This window comes from Ischnura elegans, chromosome 5 (genome assembly GCF_921293095.1).
Source record: "Ischnura elegans chromosome 5, ioIscEleg1.1, whole genome shotgun sequence".
NCBI lineage: Eukaryota > Metazoa > Arthropoda > Insecta > Odonata > Coenagrionidae > Ischnura > Ischnura elegans.
Genome location: NC_060250.1, coordinates 56,471,240 through 56,495,643, shown reverse-complemented (window position 1 = coordinate 56,495,643; position 24,404 = coordinate 56,471,240). Strand labels below are relative to the sequence as shown.

Sequence of the window (24,404 nt, the reverse complement as noted above, 5' to 3'; positions counted from 1 at the left end):
TACTATCGAGTGTGATATTTTGTGAAGTTGTATGCATTCATATTTGAGACTGCTGCAACACTTAGTTGCTTGCAGAAATTTTTTATTTGGTGATGTGGATTATCATATTTGATTTGTGATTCTAGTCCAAGTACTGTTGTATCCATGACTCAGATACAGAAGTAGATGCAAATTTTAGTAATTTCCTATTTTAAGTTATGGAATTCATAATTTTTTATCTGCTACAAGAGTTGGGGTATGCCTTGTATTTTTTGCCACTCATGTTTATCTAAGAATTTTCATTCTTTGAGATGAAATTTGAACTGTATTTTCTCTCTATTTTCTATCCTTCTTTGTGTTAGATCTTTGATGGAGAATGTTGTTGATGCATTTATACTGGAAATGTTGCTAGCTTTTTGAATGAATCGATTCATTTTTGTAATGGTTTGTTTGCATTAATCATGACTTTATTTCTTGTTTTCCATACATCTGATGGTGGTTGTGTATCACAATCCTAGGACGGGTTTATTAACTCTGTTTCCAAGGTAATTTTGAAAGCTAAAATGTGTAAATAGCATTTTTTGTTATTATTAACGACACATTCACATTCAAAGGGGACTGGGATTAACAGTTATTAATTCTGTTGTAAATATTTTCTGAGATGGATCTTTTGTGACTAAAGATGAGTTTTTTTTAACCATGTAAATTGAATACTGGATTGTTTCAGTCACTGACGAAAAGCACTGACTAATTTGCTTGGAATTGCATGGTGAATTATGAATGCATGTGATTATTTTTAATTGAAATAGACTATGAATAAATATTCACTGTTATCCTTTGCATGGTTGAGTCTCATTGTTTGTCTGTTTATCTCAGGCTAATGGCAGCAGGATCTGATTGATGCATGCTAAGTATGTAACATCTACTATGGTTCACCTTCTTAAGTAGTAGGTAATGATTTTTGTGATTCTTAGAACTTTTCTGTTGATCCTGCCATTTTTGAGAAAGCGTCGCCCTACTACTCTCTCCTACTCTGCATCATAGTTCTTTGACTTAGTGTGTTTACTGCTTTGATTTGAACTAATGTTGTTGGGGCTGCCGTTCAGTAAGTAGCTTCTTCCCCAGTATGTCTTTGTGAAACTCTGCTGCAGTAGGCTGAATGGTTGCATGCTGAGCATGAATTGGTCTCTTTGACTCAGTAGCTGCTTGTAAAATCTAATGGAATGGAAAAATGTGTTGGTAAGGAATATTTTTCTTCTCCTTATTGTCTGTGTTTGTCACTTAAATCTATAAATTACCATTAGAAGGTAAATGAACTTGGCTAATATCATTTCTTATCTTGAAAATTTCACTGTAAACTTGATGTATATTTCATTGCTATCTTTCTACTCATAAGCTCCAATCGGTGATTTTAATCCCTTGTATCTGCATTTTAGGCTTTGATAATGGTACATATATTCATATTTGAGATGCAGGCAAATGTAGACAAAGGTTTGTACTACGTACATACATTTGGACTTTTAAGAATGAAAAATAATCAGTCTAGAGCACATTTGAGGTATGTAAGGTTTTGCAAATTCATATTTGTGAAAGTGCTCCTCCAATACTAATGAGGATATCTTAAACATCCACCTTATTGGAATAATAGTCTATATCTCTTGGAATGCTGTACTGGAATTCCCATCTAATCTATGTACTACCTAATATTACATTTGCTGTTTGTGAACTTCTGTTGTTGCCATGGTCTTAATCAGTATTAATTATATTATGCTTCCCTTGGGAGGGGGCAGAACTACTGCTTGCAAGCATCATCAAGCTTTGCCTACCAGATTTTAATGAAAAAGTAGTAACCAAATCCTCCTTTTAAGGGGGTAACTACCCCCTCCTTTGCCAATCCCTGGCTGTATCTCTAGCAAGTGTCCTGAAATGCAAGTAGACTATGCCATAGTTTAAGTAAGATTATAGTGAATCCATTAGCAATTGTGATATCTTACAAGTATTGAGAACTAAGTATTAGTAAGTGCAGAATGTTTTTTCAGACTGGTTAGACTTATTTTACTTACCTTTATACTAATTGTTTCTGGATGCCAATACCATATTTGATTCATGCCAAGGAATTTCTGCCTTATCTTAAAATTTGACCTTCATTTACTGAAACTTTTAGCTTAAGGTTAGTTTTTTTGCCCTGGAGGGGATATTGCTTTTTAATTTCCCATTTCCTTTTCCATCAGCTAAGATTTTCTGCATAATTACTCATATTTCTGTGTTGGAATTTTCGCTCACACACCTGAGTGAAATTGGAAAGCATACGTGATGCTGTTTTCATGATAGGAATTAATGCATGTAGTTTAGGAATTCTGCTCCATTTGTATTGTTATGGATTTCTTTTGTATTCAGCCAATGCTAAATTTACTCTAATGTTTTATTTGGATGCTTTGACATAGTAATGTAAATTCTTGGAAATAATACCCAGAAGGCTTATTCGAAATGTTGTTATAAGACTCCCAAAGTATTTATCTAATCAAATTGATAATCATTCCAGGCATTTTATTAATGGCAAAACTTCAAACATGAGTGAACATGAGGAACAATACCTTATTGTAGGGATTTATTTTTATTCAATCAAAAATAAGAAAAAACAGTAAATGGCAACTATTTTCTTGCTTAATCTATGCCTTATTTTTGCTCACATGTTGATAGCTGTTAAAAAATCAACTCCTTATTAGTAATGAAGTCATGCCCATCATGTATCATAGACTAGAATGTATTTCTTAAGTGGCCTTTTACCCATGAAATTGTGAAGGCTGTGTATTAGCCATGTAATTTTGACGTTGTGTCCTAATATTTTTTATTGCATTCTTTTTCTATCTAATATTTTCTCTTACTTTGAAGTGGCCCAAATTTCTGTTAATTTATGTTCTATGGATTGCAGACATTGATTTTAATATTCAAAGTTGGATTTAATGTGTTTTCATACAGTGAATTTAAGCTCAATAAACTAAGCATTCGGGTTGAATGACTGCAGTCAACTATCTCTTGGTGATGGCCGTACTCCTTTGAAAAAAAATTAAATCAATTAGGAATGGGTCAGTTCCCCTTTTTTTCTGTTTGCGTTTGCTTCTTAGCTTCTGTTCCACTTTGCAGTTGTTAATTTAGCACCCAACTAATTAAATTTTCCAAAGCAGAAAGAGTTGCAATAGACTCTAGTTATTACAAAGTTCACAGGACCGAAAAACCGGAGGTTCGTAATTACAAAATTGGTATATGAACATTTCTTTGAGGAATCACAAAAAAAAACCATACTTAGTCAAAATGTCTTGTTTCTTCAATCTTCCATACTTATAGTCGCACTGCGAAACAGCTTCAGAGTCAAAAGTTTAATATAGGCAATTAAATTACGTTCAAATATTTAATAACAAGCACATTCGCTTGATTTTCTCAATAGAAGAATGACGCAATCATGGGTAGATATCTTCCCTGATACAGTAAGTCCTCGATATACGAACAAGATGCATTGCGAGACCTTGTTCGTAAGTTGATAAACCTACGTAAGGCATTGAGAAGAGCGGTTATCCTGCAGAATGCAACACTGCATCACAATTTTGCATTATCTTGCAATTGTAGCTAACTGATATAGATGTGCATGCGACATAGCGGAGCCGAAAAAATTTGCTGGTCGCAGGAAGGAAGGACAGGCGAAATGCTGAACAGTTCCTGACTTCCCACCAAAGTAAATGATATTGTTCAGATTATGCCCAAAGTTCCTCTACGCCACACTGCGTCGCATTGGACAACTCGAAAGATGCCAAATTTGAAATTTCAGGCATGCTTGAATTTTTCGAATGTTCGTATCTCTGAAAGTTCGTAAATCGAATGTGCGTAGGGAGAGGACTAACTGTATGCCCAATTTACGAGCAGTAATGGGTGGGTCACCCTGATTCCACAGGAGTGAAGCCTATTATACGATGTTGCGTGCATGCTGAAGTATCTCCTACTGAAGAAAGAACCATAATTGACGCAGGAATTTAAACTTAGCACAATGATTATAATGTAGAGCGGTATATATCCTCCTAAATGCCGTTGCTTATTCATGGAACTTCATAATAAAGTTCATTTTGTAACCGCCGGGGCCGGGACTGAGATTCGTAATTTCGTAATAACGAAAATTTTCTAATAACGTTTCTTTTACTATAGCCTTTTTGTTGGGACCAACATTTTGCTTCGTAATAATGAGAACTTCGTTATATGGTTGTTCGTATTTAGAAGAGTCTACACTATTTTTCTTATTTGCAGGATAGCATTTGCATCTTTCAGAATTTTTCCTATTTCTTGTAGTGGACACATAGTAAGGTAATCATAGCCATCATGAAGAGCAATTCTAACACTGGTCTTGAAATGAGAATTATCACTGGAATGATCTCTCAGTGGGATTAAAAAATTTTTGCAAAGTAACTGTCTATAACCATGACTTGTTTACTATGATAGCAAGTTGATATAATGATAGCTATCTAGAAATAAGATAATCTTTTTTGAATGGCCTTACCAGCCAAACTGTTCAGGGAGGAGGCTTAGTAAAGGCTCATTTGGCCATCATTTTGTTGGAGCAACAGGAAATCAAGTTTGCTAGATTATAGAAAATTTTAAGAATAGGTACTTACTGAGTTTAGATTTCTGCTTTTTAGATTATAATCTATTTATCATCGCACGATTAAAAAAAATATTACTTTCAACGAGTGAACAGGATTCAAATATGTTCTCCCACCATTTTTATGTTTCGGTACCAGTTGTTTTTGGCATTAGTTCCAATCCCAGTCCGTGCCTCAATAACCCATGAAACTGAGAGCTAAAAAAATCAGTCGCTAAAATCGATGAAATTTTATGGAACAATTAAATATCACTCTTGTGTATCATTCTTGTGGCTGTTTTTTCTCTTAATATTTTTCCAAACTCTTTATTAAATGTGTAAAAGAATTTTAAAATATTGTTTCCATTTTCTTCATTGGGGTAAAATTTCACTGAAGCCCATAGTATTGTACAATTTTTCATGAGAAAATTAATACCTTCTTCAGGGGTGAGGTGTTATTCATAATTGACTAACTTGCATAATAATGTCTATAAATGTTGGAATACTGGCAAAGAGCTAAATTATTTGTGTGCGCTGTCCTTAAAATCTTAAATGTTTACTAATTAATTTTGTGTCAGAAGGGATACTTGGTCCATCTCTCTCAGCACTAAGTGCACTGAATTTCACCATGTACACTGTAAACTGCACATTGAAAGTCTATGCACTACTTTCACTTGCAGTGGTGTGGGTAGAAGGCTACTTATCAAACTGGAAAGGGCATCCATTATTTCACGACAGATCGCTGTGCATTGTTGTAACTTTTTCCGACCTGTCACATCTCTTACCCCAGGTGATATTCAGCCAGAGTTCGGATCTCCTGGAGCGTCAGTCTAGCATGGCATCATCATCAGAGGAGGTTTCAGCGACTCCCACCAATGACATGGCGGCCGGGGGCAGTCCCAATGTGTCGGGAGGCATTGGGGCAGGCGTGGGTGGCGTGGTCGGGGCTGTTGGGCCCGGAAGCATTGTTCCCGTTCCGGCCACTTCGCAAGGCAGTGGTGGCCAGGCGATGGTGGGCAGCGGAAGCATCTCCGTGTCGTCGTCAACATCCTCGTCCTCAGGGTCTTCTTCGACGACGGTCTCCTCAACGGGCTCATCCACTGTGATCAACCCAAGCAATGCACCTCCATCCACAACGTCTGCGTCCCCGTCACCGTCCACTGGGGCCATCGCTGGTAGCGGGACGTCAGTTGGTGGCAATGTGGGTGGGGGTGGCGGTGGAGGTAGCTCTGGCAGTGCATCGGCATCAACGTCCTCAGTCAATGCTGGTGGGACGGAGCAGTTTGGTGTATTCCGAGACTTTGACTTCCTGGAGTACGAGAGTGAGAGCTTAGAGGTGGGCCTTCTAATATGAATTATTTATCTCTATTTCAATTAGGTTTGTACTTTCATGATCAGTTTTGTGGAATCTCTCTTAAACGTGAGAAATTATGACGTTATCATTATGGCATGAGATTGAATGATGTTCTGAGAAAAGGGCTTTATATTTCACATGAATTTTTAGTATGGAATGGTTATAAAATGTATTATATCATTAACAACAGTGGTAACTTTTACGATAATAAGTCTGTCATATCTTTGCGAATTCCTGTACTTGAACATTATCTCTGAAGCAAAGTTCAGCAAAATTTATTTAGGCTTTTGTCAACCTTGTGTAAAATGTATGCTTTTTCTAAATATGAAAGCAAGGTGGCTTGAGTTCATCATTTGTAGTACTCCTATAGGAAGGTTAAATATGATTTATTAACTTAGGTTGAGTAAATTTTGACCATTGCATTCTTGTGAAATAGAGTGTTTTAAATAGGAAAACTATTTGAAGTCATTATCTAGCATTCAATTACCCGAGATTCAAATGATTTATACTCCAGTTATTTTCGAAGAAATTTTCTCATTGTTTCATTTGAACCGTGAAAATTCTAATTTCCACAATTGAAACTCAAACATTTTCATTGAAAATTGTCAAATTGAGCAAAGCATTTAACATTTATTTTGCCCATTGACTTAAGTTTAAATTTTTTATCAAATCTATTTTTCTTCGTTTGTCACACCCTTTTTTTCTTTTTGTTTCAGGGGGAGAGCACTGACAACTTCAATTGGGGTGTGCGAAGGAGACCTTTGAGTGATGGTGGGGAATCGGAATTCGACCCTGTGGCGGCTCCGAGCGGTATGAGGGCCATGAGCCTCGAGGGGCCCATGGAATTGGGCCGCAACCTTGCACGAATGACAGGTCTTGGAGCAAGAGATGAAGAAATGGCAAGACTATTGGGAACAGAAGCGACACCCTTAATGGCGAAGAGAAGTGTAAGTGTTTGGCTCAGGAATTATGTGGGGGTATTCTCAGGAATTATGTGTGGGTAACTCTGGCAATGTACAGTAAACTCTTGATACGAAGTCATTGGGACTAAAAATCAGCACTTTGTGTAACAAATTTGGTTATTTCAAGAATTTTAATAAATCACGCAAAATGTTTGCTGTGATTTTTCAACTGTCATTTGTCTCTATATTAAAATTTTTTACATTACTTGATATCATCTGAAAAAAAGTACTATTCCATTCAGTATTTCTTTTAGCAATCGATATGATGGCATAATTACCATAAAATCTATATTCTTCTTCGTACGTATTATCCTGCTTTGTGTAATCAAGATTTTACTGGATTTGTCTTTGTATGATGTAATTTGGAGACTTTACAGTGATCTTTAAATGTTTGATTGCCATTTGGAAATCAGAGCAGAAATTCATTGATTGTTTCCAATGCAATCCTATCCTCTGCTTATTCTTTATTTCTTTGCTATCCTTCTGCTTGTCTTTTCTTGTGTTTATGTTTTGAGATTTACTTAATTTCATTCATATTCTCCTGCTTGTTTGCTACTCTCTCCTGGAATGATGTTTGCTGCTGCATCAGTTTTAAAATATTTTTGGGACTTTGATTAGGACATTGTCAAATACTAAATGGCTGATTGTTTTAAAGTACAGGGCTACATCCATGCAATTATTCAGCCTGTGTAGGTCACTACTAAAACCCCTTGAAAGTTTTATGGCACTATTGATAGTATTGGAAAATTTGTATGTGGGATTTCTAATTTATTTACTTGGGGTTAAAGAAAGGATATGGCAAATAAATAAATCACCATTGCTCTGGAAGTATGATAATTCAGTCTTATTCCTCAGTTGTATTACCAGTCAAGTCATGCATTTAGTTGATCTTTGAATGATACAATACTTTTCCCATTCACAGCGGGATGCAATGAATGAGTACAAGCATAAGATTGATTAACCACTTCTTAATATTATTTTCTTCTTATGTTAGCCTCTCATCTTTAAATTGTGGAGAAATACTATTTATTCAAACAGATCAGTGGCAAAAATATTTGGAAATGATGTATTGCAGCTTTCATTATTCATAATCTGAAAAGGGGCCAAACTGATCACTTTTTTGTCCCTTTTTTCTACAGGTCCCTTAAATGTCTCTGATCAAGCAAAATCAGCAAAAAGCCTTGTTTTGGTCACAATTCCTCATATCTCCAGCTATATTGCAAGTGATTGAATGTCTGAGATCTACAGTTTTGCATACACCTTAACTTCACGCAGCTGTTTTAGTCAGCCTCTACCTGCCAATTTCCTAGCAACACAATTAAAACTCTATCTATCAGAAAAAGCTCACTTTGACCACCCTTAACTCAATGTAGATACGCAAATCTTCATATAGCTTGCTCTGACTTTTAACTAGTTGATTGAAAATGTGTTGAAAATTTTCCCAATTTCATGATTTCAGTGGTGATATAATTATTCCAGAACAAGGTTATGTGTTGAGTGTGTATCATACTAAACATTCCTTAATAGCAATTTAAAAAGGACCTCCCCAATACATTTTAGAGCAGAAATTATCACTGCTGTAGCAGGTATAGTACACCTGAAATTATGTTACCCGAATTAACTGTAGGTGTTTTGTCTATTCCTAAGTGGATTCATCTGTTGTAAAAATGTTGATAAAGAAGAGTGGGGAGAAGAAAAGATGTTCAACAGAGAGTTGTTTTGAAGAATCGTATGAACAGAATCCTAAGCTATACCAGCTGAGTGCTTTCATTGGATTGGACTAAGGATTATCATCTTTTTCTGAATCTGCATAAAAGGTTTACAATCAGGTGTAACTTTTAGACAAAAATACCTAGATAAAGCATTAATCCATTTTTTGTGTACTCAGTTTGAAAAGAAAATTATGCTTATATCTTAAAGTAATAGATTGGTTTTAAAGGAATTATGTTTCATAATGAACTATAAAATGAATACATGATGCCTCTTTCTTACCTTTATTTTTTTTGGTAACACTTGATGAGTGAGTTTTGTGTTGAAGGTTTTGTTTGCAGATATTTATAAGGGTAGAGTATTATCAAAAATGAGGCGTCAGATGATGTTCATTTCTAGGTGTTGTTGCTTATTGCTGATGCTTGAAAATCTTTACCAGCCATTTTAATCTATTTGTTCAAAATATTTTTATTGTCTGAATCCCTGGCTTTTTCAAATGCTGAAGTATCAAAATGTAATCTTTTCATGATTTATTTTAATGTTTATTGGCAAGGAATATTGGTTGAAATCATACTGCCTGCCAATGATGGGATCAAAGGTGATGTTAGTTGTCTGTGACCCGTGGCCTTTATCTTTCAGAGGCTGGCACCAGATGACTCCTCTGATGAGGAGGTAGGGTCGGAGTCTCCCCTAGATGAGACGGCGACAAGCAGCCTGGGCCAAACACCTGCCGTTCGCTCTCCCACCTCGTCTTCCACTCCCCTGCACCACTGCACGTGCAGTGCCAACAGCGGCAGCAGGGGCGGTGGCTCAACCCCTGAGGCTGTTTCTCAAGGTTCCAACTCGTTGTTTGTCTCACCCATGTCTATAGGACTTCGGGAGCGAAGGAGGAGAAGGAATAGGAATGATTCTGGACAGAGATCTGATACTTCGTGAGTAATCCCTTTCTGTATTTCTCGGTGTTTTCTGTTTAGGTATTTCTGGTAAAAGTTTCTTTTTTTAATTCTATGCAGTAATGTAGACTTATAATAATTTATAAAACTTAAGAATCCAGTGTATCCTAGCAGTGCAGAATTTATGCATGACAATTTTCTTTTTTTTTTTTCTTTCAAATATTTTTTTTCTCTCTGCTCAGTGGCCCAGAAAGCCAAAGATCCGTGGTTCGATTCCTGGTCTAGGGGAATTTTTTCTCATGGCAATTCATGTATCATATATTCACTGCCGGTCACGCGGCAGGATTAGAAATATTACGCAACAGTATTGATATTAATCTTAACTTTTATAACTACATATTATAGTTGAAAATAAGAAAATACAGTGGAACCCCGATTTATCGTTCCCGCATTCATCGTTTTCCCGCATTCATCGTTCGCCGCTCCTGGTCCCGAATTAAGTTCCATAAAGACAATGTAATTTTTTCCCGCATCTATCGTTCCCCGAAGTATCGTTTTCCCGCATTTATCGTTTGACGATCGCGGTCCCGTCGTATAATTTTCCCGCATCTATCGTTTGACGAAAATGAGACGAAGTGTTTACAACGTGTTGTTTACGGCTAATAACGACAGACACAAAGTTTGAATCTTCCCCAGGAGATTGAAATACGATAGGGAGAAGCTGAGTGCCGTGGGATAGTTACATTATCGCATTTCCCAAGATCCGGTATCCCCCTCCATTCAGCACTCGCCTCTCCCCGTCTGAAGCTTTCCTCTTCTCCGAAATAAAAAAAAAGGTCCCAGCTCGAGCAGGGATCGTATTACGAAGACCTTAGCTTGGAAAGAAAATATCAAGTTACTCGAGAACAAAAGAAACCTTTTTCACGCTTCCCCCTTTCTCGACCACTGACTTTTTTTTAGCTGACTCACTACAAATATCCCCACCTCTGGAGGTCAACTGCTGCATGAATCACCGATTAGCTCAAAAGGTGTGTAGAAATGAATTTCGGTAATTGGTATTATACTTTTATTATATTGAGATATTAGTGATGTACACGTAATTCAGTAAAGATTGATACCAAACATGACGTATTTTTAACGTTATTTAAACATTTTAAGCAAGGAAAGAGTTGGAATAATACGATGCGGTGATTTCTGGCGAATAACGATATCCTCGCAGCTGATAGAGAGCTTCACGGCAGTTGATGCGATTTTTTACGAAAACAGGGCGTCTGGTTACAATTTACGAGTTATGCTACAAGTTTCACTTGTCTGAGTTGCTAACGAAGCGATGTCTTCCCGATATTTTGTTTCTCTCGACTAGCAATCTGAATTCATCTGCTCATCTAGAGCTACGCTACTTATTGTTAGAAATGAGTGGGTAAGTTGCCTTCTCTATAGGATAAAAAATTTCATCGCGCAGTCATATGGTCATGCTTCACCCTCTGCAGTAAGTTCTGCCTACGCCGTACGCGATAGCATTAGTGCCGAACTTCACCTCGCACGAGTGGTTCCTTACTTTCCGGGGTGGGTTGACTTAAAACTAGCGAGTGTTTTCCGCATGGGTTCAATGGAGTCCGGTTTCATTTTTATTAGTTTTATTCTTATTCTTGATCCATTTTATAACCAATCACTGCGACGGCGAAATCAGTTGTTTGAGGCATAACACGAACATTTCTCTAGTAAATACGTGTACTTGAAATGGCATTTGATGGGTAATAATTTTTACATCAGACAGAAATGCATAATAGCCGTGAAAATTCCGAGTGGAGTGCAAACATTTTTTTTAGCAAGGCGGCTTGTTCCTTTAGGATGTTAGAAAGAGAGATAAGTCGAATCAACAATATGACCTAAGTGTTTCGATAGTGTAATAATATTCCTGTAATCAGCTGAAATCTCGTTTGAATCCATCAATGAATGTCATAATTCGCAAAAATCCAGCTGATCCTGGGACATAGGCAACCCGGACAACCATTCCCGCATTGATCGTTTTCCCGCATTCATCGTTCTTTTCATCCATCCCCCTGAAAAACGACAGATCGAGGTTCCACTGTATATCAATTAAAATTTTAAGAACTTACCTGAATTTTGATTTTTCAAAAGTAATTCCTTCAGGAAAGTTCATGTAAATATGGATTTTTCTTGTTCACCTTTCTCATTTTACTTTTTAATCTTTTGGCACAAGGTTTTAGGCATTACTAGTGAAACATCTACCCCGATGGAACATTTATATCCCCAAGATATTGTCATTATTATCATGATCCCTTTATTTATAAAAATTCTGACCTTTTGCCTGTGTCCATTCGACAGGGGCTCGAGCATTGGTGATCCCAATGAAGTGATGGGGGTTAAGTCAACGTCGGCCCATGGTCCCGAGAGGGAATTGTCTTCAGGAGGGGGGAGCATTTTGCCGGACGAGGAAAGGGCCGGCTCTGCTGCTGTCGCTGCCTCCACGAGTGGAGGGGTGGCTGGAGTTGGGTCGGAGAGTGTGGTGGAGAGGATGATGGGGGGAGGTGATGAGGGCCGGTCCATGTCTGCAGCCGTGGGTGGAGCTCTGTCTCCCGAGCCAGGGATGGGGTCGGAGCGGAGGGGAGGGGGGGAGATCTATGGGGATGCGGCTATGGACGAGGATGAGGATGACGAGGAGGAGGAGAGGGACGTGTGGTGGAGGAGGAGGGTGCAGGCCATCCTGGAAGACCTCCCCATCGCCAACTACGCCCCGAGGTCCCGACTTGCTCTCCACAAATCTCTGCTGGCTCCATTCACACTCCTCAGGGGGATCCTGAAGGTGAGTTCACATTCTCATCCATCTTACGAAGGAGATATTTTTCAAATTACCCTTGAATATACTTTAAAACATCTGCATTCTGCAGTGAGATTTCTACCACCAAGAGTGTTTGTATATCTTCTTATGTGTAGTCCTTATGCTATCAAGATACATTCAGCAAATGTAAGAGAGCCCAGTGTGGGTTGGTTGTAAAGACCGTTTTACACGGTACACGGAATTGCGCAATCTGACGTACGTGCGAAGGCGCAATCAAAATTGCGTCATGTATAGCGGTGAATTGCTAGAACACATGCAAGAATGCGTGGATGCGAGACGTCAAAATAGCCCGTTCTAATTTCGTTCATGCATTCGCACAATTCTGTGCCATTTTAGAAATTAATGCAGCTCTAACCTGTGCAATTCCGTGCCCCGTGTAAAACAGCCTTAAAACAGTAAAATATTTCTAAGAGAAAAATTTTGCTGTGGAGAGATTGTTTTCCTAAATGCAGCCCACATGCGGACTTTATTATTGTGAAGATTCATAATTATAGAGGTTTGTTACAAGAGGCTTTCCTCCATTCATCATATAAACAAAGGACTTGGGACTCTGTATATGACATTGTCATTAAGAGGTTTCTGCATATTGTTGATGTATGGAGGTTTCTTATTCAGGGGCTTATTACATTGTCTTGCGAAGTGTTGCTGTTCAAATTCACATAAATTTTGTTACTGACGTTGTACATAAGCTCGGAATAGATTTTTATCGCAATTTTTGTAATCTGCATCTAAGAATTGCTCTGGTATCCTATTAGTGATTCATTTTTTTATATGTAACACACTCATGCAGGACTCGTGTGAGAGGGGTGAAGTTTTAGCAAGAGAAGGGAAGAGGCGTCTTGGGTGTGGAATTGGAGTCTCAGATGACTTGGCTACCATGTCATCATCCCTCTCTTCAGCCATCAATGCCGTGGCTGCCTTGAGCAGAGACCCTCCATCCGCGTGGTTTGGAATCCCATCATCTGCGGCAGGATCTGAATTTGCTGCTGCACTGGGTGATGGACTGCGTTTTGCTCTTTTGGAAGTCCAGGAGCATTTAGACACATACTCAGATCGAAAGATTCAAGCTGTTCAGGTAATAAATAGTTTATTTCATTTTTATGTCTATTGAGATTAATTCTTGCCTATCCATGTGACTCTAGGGCAAACCATGGTTTGGAGTTTTGAATGAATTAACACATGCACAATCACAAATATCAGTAAAATTTCAGATTTTAGTACAATATTATCTCTTATTTCAAACCAGCCTGGTTTCATTACACTATTTGCTGAAAGTTGCTCAAATTCTATATTTTGATGAAATCATTCACCACATTTCATTTCCAAGGTTAAAAGCATGGTCCTAGCATAAATATCTCGCTGTTGACCTAATAAGCATAACTCCTTGCCTTAAATTTTTAAGTTTTAGTAATTCTGAAAAAATTTAAACAAGTTTGAATCACATACCGTATATCTCCGAATATAGTCCCCCTCTGAATATAGTCCCCCCCCCAATTTTGAGACCTCAGTTTTGGGAAAAATTTTAAAATGCAAAGGAAGGCAATTTTTCTGTGGTTAGCAAGTTAAGATTCTAGAGTCGATAAAAACTATTATTTTCTGTGAAGATGAAGAACAAATCTGTTCACATATTTTCCATCATAACAAAATAACTATACCTAAAACATGTTGTGATCCATTGCATGTATCAGTAATTTATAGTTCCTTAACCAGATGTAATGAAGAAAGGAGAAAACTTTTTTAGCATCCAAGGCTATTGTATTTTTTAATTATTCACAAATTATTAATATTTTTGATTTCCAAATGACTACAGACAATGTCAATACACCCATGTCTCGTATAGCGCAATTTCGATTAGCGCAATTTCAATATAGCGCAAATTCGTTCCTCGGGGAAACATTGCAACGCAGTGTAGCCTAATCAAAAATTTTAAACGCTCTCGTGATAAAACGTGAACTTGCGCTAAGTACACACGAAATTTCTATCATTTTACGCATACTAATATTATTGCTTGCCTCAAATCTTCTTTTTTGTTTATATATTATGGCCAAAAGTATTACTCGTCATTGGGTCCAGATAGCCGGCCTGCCGAAGTAATTTATCTCGTCTCCTTAACAGAATGATAATAAATAATTTAGATCATTAATTAAGAGTTGGGCTGGTGGAAATGAGATTTTTAAAAGCAATACGGTTTGAGACGTATTTTTGCCATCACAGGTTATCGGGCGATTGACTTCCAGGTTGAGGATCTACGCTGAAGCCTTCAAGGTCATCGGTATTCACGGGGGAGAAATGGAGCTTGCGCATGAATAGCATCAACACATAAAAGGGTCCGCTATAGAGTCTCAAACACAATGGCTTCGTTCCCTCCCCGCAGTCATAGGCCATCTGCGTCTCAGGAATACAGTTCAGCAGAAGAAGGTGATTTAGATAGAGCCATACAGAGTAAAAACCAAGAGAATATGGCAAAAAATAGGAATGCGTGTAGAAAAATCAAGAATTTATCAAGAAAAACCATAAATCTAGAAGAGGACTTGAGAGAGGTCAATTGCTTTGAAAATGGAGAGCGTCAAAGCGATATTGCGCGGAAGTTTAAACACACGATGCCTTATTCTGAATAAAGACGAAGTTAAAACATCAGTGACCTCAGCCGCACCAACTTCAACCAAGCGGTCTACACATACGGAAAGTTCATAGTGAATCAGTACAAAAAGACGAGAGTGGTAATCGCTCCGAGACATTTAGTGAAAGCTCCGGTTGGTTCCAGAATTTAAACGGCAAGCAGGTATTTTCAGTGCGGCGATATCAGGTGAATCTGCAAGTGTTGATAGCGCAGTCACCGCAACATTTTCTGATGAACTCCAAGCCGTGATTGAAAGTGGCTCCTTTCCCCCTCAACCAGTTTTTAGTGTTGACGAGACGATATTGTTTTGGAAAAGAATGCAATCTCGTTCATTCATTTTCAGGGAAGGAAAACCTGGGTCAGGTTTCAAGGCATTTAAAGACCGTTTCACGTAGCTGCTAATGCCTCGGAGGACTTCAAATTAAAATGATTTATCATTCATTAGCTCCGCTAGCTATGAAATGGCATTCAAAGTAGCATGTACCTGTCATTTTGATGAGCGACAAAAGGGCCTGGGTGACACAATAGTTGTTTTTAGACAAGTTTGAAAAATCGTCAACTGCCGGCAACGCATTACGATCCCCTGAGATAGCAGATGTTAGCCCACCCGCACGACAGGAGGGAATTTCAAAAGCACGTAAGAATTTTTTTTAACGTGAATAAAAGTCTTTGAATGCGGGCATACTATCTTTAAAGATGTTTTAAACTATAAATATTTATATAAATAATGTTTAATAAGGCTTTTTATGGGAATATAGATGTTTTAGAGGAAATTCAATACCCAAGACCTATGCTACCAGGAACGCATCCCTATCTTCCCAATGCTAAAACGCTCTCGTATAACGCAAATTCGTATAGCGCAAAGACCCCAAGGAACGCATCCCTTGCGCTATACGAGACATGGGTGTATATAAGCTTTAACTTAAAGCCCATAAACAGTATTGCATTTGGCCCTGAAACTTCCTTAGATCCAGTGTAACACACCCATCAAGTCATCACAAATCCAAGTGACCTGAAGAATTTAGGAAATCTAAATAAAATTGTGTTAAATAAATTATAAATATTATAAAAATATTGCCATCAAATGCCTGCTAAGCAAAATAATTAAACTACAGGACTTACAAATATCAAAGTAATAAAATTAAGAAATAAACTTTTTCCAACAAACATTAAAACTGAAAAAAATATGATATCAATTTTCAATGCCTCGTCGCGAATCATTGCATAAGTTACACAAAGAGCTTCTGCTCTGCATTTGCGCATAAATTCGACGATATTTTCCTCTAATTCTTTGAATCTGCCGCATCGAGACCTCCGAAATGACTTCCGCGATGTATTAGCGCTTTGCAAGCGCTGTGAATACTATGATTTACGGCGTATTCTGCAACGGCTATTTTGAAATTGGCATCGAAACTCCGTCTTTGATGGACTCTAATCCAATGATGCTCTAATCTGCCGCAGGATTGATCCTCATCTTTCTACTTGATCCATCACCTCACTGTTGAACGTAAAATTATTTTGAATAAAGAAAATATCGCGGAAATAACTGCGAAACGTTATGTGACGTAATTAATCGATACTACTTACCCTGGCGAATTGAATAGATTCCTCAATAAATTGATAACACTTTAGATGCTGAGTCGCTGGATTTCGATCTTGATTTCGATCAAATGCAGTAATGCCGGCGCTTCTGGTTTAAAGTCGTCGATTATTGCGCCTTTTCAGAAACAAATGAACATCACCTATTGCGCATTCTTGTTCTGTGAAGGCGGTAAAGGCAGTGGTTGTAAACACGAACCGCACGGGCACATAGCTACGGACGCAATGAAATGCTAAATCGTCACGAAAGGTTCACTTTATCTGTTTATTTTTCGCAATTATTTAAATCGTGTAACTATTAAATGAGCGACGGGTACATATATTATTGATTCAATTCTAGTGCTCGATTAATGTAATGATAGTGTGTGTTTAGTTTTCATTTTAATTATTTACTGTTTTGCGTCATTAAGTGATCAGTGTCGATTGAATTATTCTAACAATACTTTTCCCAGAAATATTAACGGCTACCCGATGGATTCCGTGAAAACGCATATTCGATATGCTATTTGAATCGGAAGAATCGTATCTTTACAACATTTGTGGAAAAATTGTCTAAATTTCCGGTAAAACGTGCCATATTTACTAACATCTCCGATTATAATCCTCATAAATATACTCAAATAGAAAGACTACGAGAACATTAGCCATTATGCCGTTATTTATAACTTTATGGTCACCTTTAGTATGCTAAACTGGATTACACTCGATTATAGTCGTCCCCCCCTTACTTTTCCGCGGCCATTTTTGGAAAAAAAGGGGGGGACTATATTCGGAGATATACGGTATTTGTTTGTGTTACCATATTTCAAGAGTAGCATGTCTCATATTGTATGAAAACTAATTTATAAATTTGCTCTTGAATAAAAAGTAGGCAAAAACTATCATGTTTATTGTAGCTAAGGTTGTGGATGATGGTTTTCCTGGAAGTAATAAGATATCCTTTTTAAGTACTCCACCTATAACTGAAAAACCAGCTAATTGTTTAAGGCAAAAGGTGGCCTCTTTTAACGATTTTTCTAATGTGAGTGATGAGTGCACTTTTATCGACATTAAACCTTTGCTAATATATAACTGTCACCAAATTTTTTTCTGTCTAGCACATCTAAATTGACATAAATTGGAAATTGTAAATTTTACATGTTGTAATTAATTGAATATATTATTTTTTGCTATAAAAAGTCACAACGAAAGAATTATAGCCAAGTTACTATTCTAATGTGACTGTTAATACCAAGATATATGCAGATGTGAAGTAATAAATTAAATAATTATAATAAGAAAGAGGGAGGGGTGAAATGTTTCTATTGTTCTCGTGTGACTTGATATTTTATTTCGAAAGATTTATGGTCTTCGTAATGAAACCTGAGCGAGCAATTATCTGGGGTGCCAGAGGCTTGTTGGGGGCTACAGAGGGAAGGGAAACGGTAGAGGGATGGCCTGAGGACTGATGGATGGGGGATACTGGATTTTGGAGAATGTGGGACGTAGTTACTATTTGATGGTGCTGAGCTTCTTGCGATGGTAGCTCCATCTCTTGGAAAAGATTCACGCTATGTGCCCTTAATGCTTAGCCTTCAAGAATTGGTGAGTGCAATTCTAATTTAAAGAAACCCATGCACTCAAGCATAATTATTTTGCTCGTTTAATGCAGAAGTTTTGTATTGAAATGGAAGGTAGTTGCTTTTTCCAAATGATTTAATGCATACAACTCACAGAGCCATGATGTGATACAAGACTATTTCAATCTATTTCAGTGATGGCTCTATAGCAATAATGGGTCTGTGCGCCAAAATGCATCGTTTGCATTAAATACATAATTATGGAAAAATCCAACCACCTTCCACTCAAACTTCCGCTATATCATACCTGAATCAGCACGGTGTGCCTGAACTACTTTTAAATGGCTCGGAAAACCACGTCTCTGTTTTCTTCAAGGATTGAAAGTTCCATGTTTAAGAAGTCCAAAAAACCAAAAATCAGCAAAATCCCTGGAGCCGTTTCGAAAAAAACTCAATTTTAAATTTTTTCAAATTAATTTTCGGAAATTAACGATTGTTTCTGCAACTTGCTCGTTCTTTCTGGTAGAAAGAAGCATCGAGAATAGAACATTTTAATACTTTGAACGAAGATCAACTTTTACAGACCAAATCAATAATATTGGACGAAATGAAGCGAATTAAACAATGCAACTTTATTCGAAAAATTGCGAAAATCAAGATTATTGGATGAAATACATGGTGACATCAAAATGAATAGGCAAAATTTCTTTAGGCTGCCTAAATTATAATCTAGTTTTTACACGAAAAAATATCATCGTTTATTCAAGGCTGTGGAACAAAAGCCAGAAACACCTTGAACCTTAAACGTGGCGAGAATTATATTCTTGTATAGCTCTGAGAAGTTTGGAACTATAATCTGGATGTGTATGGTGGACTTTATAATTCATCCAGGTACTTTTAAAGTCATGGTGTACCGACTCCATAGCTTGTTCACTGTAGTTCCTTTCTCCATTTTTCGGCAAAAATGAGGAACGTGGAAGAAGACAGCATGAACTTTTGGCGTTATTGGTATTGCAAGGTCCAAATAACTGCTGTGGAATTCTGCAATATGCATCGCAAATTCCTCGTCAAGACTACTCGAAAAACAGGAATTGACGACTTTTGAAAAATCACAAAAACATCTGACATATTTTAAACACTGAACACTACATTTCCCCCGAAGCAGATCTATCTTGTTCAACAAAATTTTGCAGGCATTGCCTGCGAAACCAGGGGATCCATGGACAAATTCTCTGCTTACGTTGCACGATTTTGCCCATTCCTCAGTATCGTCTTCGCATTCCCTCAGCATGTGCCCATACAATGTGTTTTCTACCCCGAGCATTAGATGCAGTTCAGGTGGAGGTATTATATCAATGATTTCTGTCTTTGGATTCCCTGTGAAAAGAGGTTGATTTACGTGACAGTAAAAATCCTTGGCAATATTTTTTTTACTGCCACTGTTCTTGAAGGCCTCTGCATTTTCACGGCAACTACCAACGGTTCTATAACTTCCACACATACTAAAGAGACCTTTTGATGCAGTGCACCACGTACACGGGAAATGAGAAGAATGAGCCATGACCCCAGTTATTATATTGGCCATATTTAGGTCTGTGGCAATGGTCATTGCCTCAAAGTCATTCAGATGCAGAGAGGACCACAGCGTGCGAACATTCACATAATTTTCTTGTGTATCAGATATGATACCAAGGACGAATAACTTTTTCACACCCGTGTCCCTAAATTTATTGGCGTGTACTCCTTCGTGATAATGTTGCCTGGCCCCTGTCACATGTGCATTATTCTCGGGTCCTTCGAATTTTGATTGAATGGATAAGGAAATCTTCAAAAACCCTCCACCACCGTCAAGCCCAATTTTCAAATCTACTTCTTGCAAACCTCTTTTTTCTCGAATATATGTAACTAAACCTTTTACATTATTACAACAAACAAAATATCCAGATTTATTTATTACAGAAGACTTCTTGGTATTCAATACGTCACAAACACGAGATTCAAAAAACGAATCAAGTTGATGATTCAACAAAAGCAGGTCCTGCTTCAAGTTGGGCTGAAACATTTTCCTATTCTTACTGCTAACTCGCAGAGCAGCCGTTAGAGAATTTGTCTTTCTTGTAGACAACCCCAAGTCTGTACTTATTTTCAATATGTCAATAGCCGCGATTGGTTCTTTTCTTGATCTTTTATCCACATTAGTTGAATTTACTAAAACGGGTAATTTTTTGCCTCTCCTTTGAGATGAGCGCAACTGGCCCTCATTGTTTGAGTGTTCTGGCATGTGGATAATATCTTTTAGCATTGATGAAACTAATTTTTCCTTTTCTTTTGGAGAAAATTTTTTTGAAATCAATTCAGTGAGAATAGGGATACATTTAGGTGAAGTGCAAATTTTGTTTTCATCCAGTGGTCCCCTGCATTTCTTACACTTCTGCTTGATCACTTTTCTTTTCGTTGAATTTCCCGGACACAGTTTATCTGGTACACGTCTGGCAATTTCACACAACTTGCAGTCACAAAGTATCTTCTTTTTAGATCGGGTTACACATGAGATTTCCAGAAAACCAGAATAGTCCGGTAGCGCTAATGTGGTTTCTTCAGAATTTTGTTTATTGAATTTATATATGATGATTTTGCAATTGCTACAGACAGCAGATGGGTAACGAATGTCATCAAGGTTAATATTTACAGCATTTTTTACCTGAATCTTCAAGGGGCCCACAATATTCCACATCTTATCTTTCTTCTTTAAACATAACAAACAAATCACGCCTCGGCTTTCTTCATGTGTTCGCGCATGGTCTTTTGTCATTCGTGACATTGTGTTTTTCCCTTACGTAGGTAATGGACTCGTCTATAAATAATAATAATAAGTTGTTTACTAACCAGTTTGACAACGACTTTTTTCACAAATATTGGGACAACTAACCTTGCTTTTCGATCAATCTTCGCGTAGCAGTCTACTGATTTTTGAACCAAACATTTGAAAACAGCAAACATATTCACGTGAAAAAAGAAACAAAACAATGTCTGTTTAGCGGGAGCCATGGTGACGTATTTATTTTTTAAACATTTTAGCATATCCCCCCGGCTACACCTACAGAATCATGAAAAAAATCGTAAATTTTCCTATCGTCGTAGAAAAAAAATTGAAATAGCGTTTTTTTCAAAACGGCTCCAGGGATTTTGCTGATTTTTGGTTTTTTGGACTTCTTAAACATGGAACTTTCGATCCTTGAAGAAAACAGAGACGTGGTTTTCCGAGCCATTTAAAAGTAGTTCAGGCACACTGTGTCAGGTGAACTTATTCATAAGTTGTATGGTTGGTCTTCTTTCTTTCAGGGTTTACGTGCTGCCAAAGCAGTCTGTAGATCACAGAGGTCATTAGATGCATCCTCAGTTGCCAGTGGGGAAGCTTCAGAGACATGGAGGGTGGAGTTGGGGAAAGTTTTGTATAAACTTCTTTTCCAGCTTCTCCTCCTTGTTGAAGCATCATGGAAGGCTATTGCCACTTTAATCTCCACTGCTGGGAGATTTCAGGTGTGTTTGATGAAATAATCTGCAGTATCTTCCATCTTAATCTCTTGATTTATACATCCATTAAAAATATTGGTTGTTGGTGTATCAAGTATTTTTAATCACCCAGACTGACAACTTTAATTTGACATTTTTAATGGATACAAAATAGTCTAGCCTATAATACGTTGAAGATGCCATTTTTGTGATAATATTCCTTTATCCTACTTATTATTTTTGTAGTGTGTAGTTGTAGTAATTTTTTATTCATGCCAACTTAATATGTTAGCTTAAATCTATGGTAGTTATTTATATTCAACATTCAATCCTTATGAATCCAACGTACGAATCCTGTTTTGGAATTTGCGATGTAACCTGTTTAAAAAATACATTGGGTGTGTACACATGTTAACATCACCCAAAATTATTTTGTTGAAGGAACTTCATATGAATCTGGCTTTGCTGAATGATTGGTATTTCTCAATGTACTCTGTGTGGAAATTTGAATGAAAAGCATATTGTAAGTGTTCTTTGCATAAAATTCCTGCTTTCCTCACTTTTTAGGGAAGTCCCCTCTTTACATGAATTTCCTTAATTTCATGATCTTTTGACTGTCTGAGAATTCAGAATATATCAACAAATTGATTTTCTTCTATTTTTATTGGTTATTTATCATTATATGTTGATAAAGAATCATCATTAATCCTGATAATGGTATCAACTTTGCATTTTAGAACTACCTAAATCCCTAATTCGATTGCTTGTTGAAGCATCACGCAAAATTTTTGGTGTATTTCTCCAAATATGGTGCCCCATCCAATTTTTCGGAAGCAATTTGGGAAGAAGTAAATCAATTATTCTTGAATTCTTATTGTCCTACCCGTTACTTTTCTCCTCAAGATTTTGGTCAATACAATGGGGACCAAAATTGGAGAGAATGGTTTTTATAACCTAATATCTATATATGCATTTATAAAGTGATTTTTCAATGGAAAAGTGTTGTTGTTTAATAACCTGAGCTTCCAATTAAAGCAAGCGATTTGGGAAGAAGTGAGTCAATTGCACTTGAGTACGCATAGTCCTGCCCGTTACTTTTCTCTTAGAGATTCTGGTCAAAAAGGTAAGGATCATAATTGGAGGAATGTGGTTTTTATAGCCGAATGCAAAGCCACATATTTGTAAACATGATCTGTAGATAGACGAATCCTGTTTTTGAATAACCCAAGCTTTCAATTAGAGCATGTCCAAATTCTCTATCACCGCTAATGTGACGCCTAACTCTCCTCCCTTACTGGCCTTGGTGCCAGGGTAACGTCCCTGACTGTCAACCTAGAGGTCACGGGTTCCAATACCAATTGGGTAGATTTAACACCATTCAGGCCATAGATGTGTGTGATTGTCGTAAAGTTAATTGGAAGAACCTTGTCCTAAATTTGATTGCAATAAAGACAACATTATTATCATTAAATCTGTAGATATAACCTTTCAATTAGGAACTCATCATCATTGGCATCTTTTACGAGGAGGCTACACAAAGCACTTTTCACTTCACAACTAGCTTGTAAATATTTGTGCATACTTTGTACCTCATTAGCTATGTTGTATTTTACAAATAACACAACTTTAGCTTTCACTCAGTAGGTTTTCGCAGGTTTTTCACGCCCCCCTTCTTGTGTGGGCATTTTCCTGCAGTGGGTTTTTTCGCTATAGGATACTGCTCCCTCATCCTCATGTTTTTTCCCGCAAAAAGAAATCTTTTTTACACAAAATTTTCACGTATAGTTGTTTATATTTTTGAAATTTCACGAATAGTGTATATTTTATATCCTATGTATTGTAAATGTTTGTCTACCATTTTGTAATATGTTTGCATTGACGCTATCGAGGGATTAAGTGGAAGAGGGGACTTCATAGTCTCAACCTCACCCGAATAAAGGCATTTTATTATTATTATTATTATTATATTTTTACATGTAGCTCCAGGACATGTCTGGAGAGCTGGCAGTGGTGAAGGCAAGGCTGGGTAAGGCAGGCGAGGAGATGGAGGAAGGCGGAGACATTGAGGACTACGAGGAGGAAGAGGACGACTTTGAGGAGGAGGAGAGCGAGAGTGTGAGCATGGGGGACGAAGAGGTGGAGCCACTGGAGCCTCCAGAGGAGGATGAGGAGGAAGCCAGAGCTCTCGCCAGACTCATCCGGGGTGGCAAGTGGCGTGCTGCCCTCGTGCACGTGCATGGACACAGGTAATGCAGATTCAATCACTTGCTTGTTGAAGCATCATTTGAAATTTGAAGGACCACTCTACTTCTGAATCTTTGCGCAATGGGGGAAAGAAGTATCCCAACTACATTATGCTGCCACTATTGGCCTGTGGGAATTTCCTTTCTGATAATATGTTAATCTTAGGAAAAGTTTCCGCAAAGCAAATTCAATCATGTCTTTAAAGAAAGCAGATGAGGTTATGCCCTATGCCAGATTGTCTTCCTCTTTAAGAGATGTTAAAGGTTAGGGAAAAGTCAGGGTATTTCATTTAAAAAATGAACTTTCTACTTATTGGCAGTAATGATATTTTACAAACCATCTTCAGCACTTCATTGCCATTCTTGAAAGACTTTCAAGGGAAGCTGGGTCCCTTGAGAATAGGCTAGAATTTCTGCAATCGTTTACGATTAGTACGAAGGTAATTTTTTCAGGTCTATGGACTTCCTTGAAGTGACAGCCAAAG

At 37.5% G+C, this 24,404-nt stretch overlaps 1 protein-coding gene across 1 annotated transcript in view; it reads left to right on the top strand.

The window, feature by feature from the left end:
* The window catches only part of LOC124158907 (protein furry), a 95,432-nt gene that overhangs the window by 68,203 nt on the left and 2,825 nt on the right, over positions 1-24,404 (top strand). The window contains exons 48-55 of the mRNA XM_046534320.1: positions 498-524; positions 5,394-5,939; positions 6,674-6,904; positions 9,269-9,561; positions 11,872-12,349; positions 13,176-13,460; positions 21,506-21,703; positions 23,657-23,922. Of these exons, the coding sequence (XP_046390276.1) occupies positions 498-524; positions 5,394-5,939; positions 6,674-6,904; positions 9,269-9,561; positions 11,872-12,349; positions 13,176-13,460; positions 21,506-21,703; positions 23,657-23,922 (2,324 nt within the window). The remainder of the gene's footprint in view (positions 1-497; positions 525-5,393; positions 5,940-6,673; positions 6,905-9,268; positions 9,562-11,871; positions 12,350-13,175; positions 13,461-21,505; positions 21,704-23,656; positions 23,923-24,404) is intronic.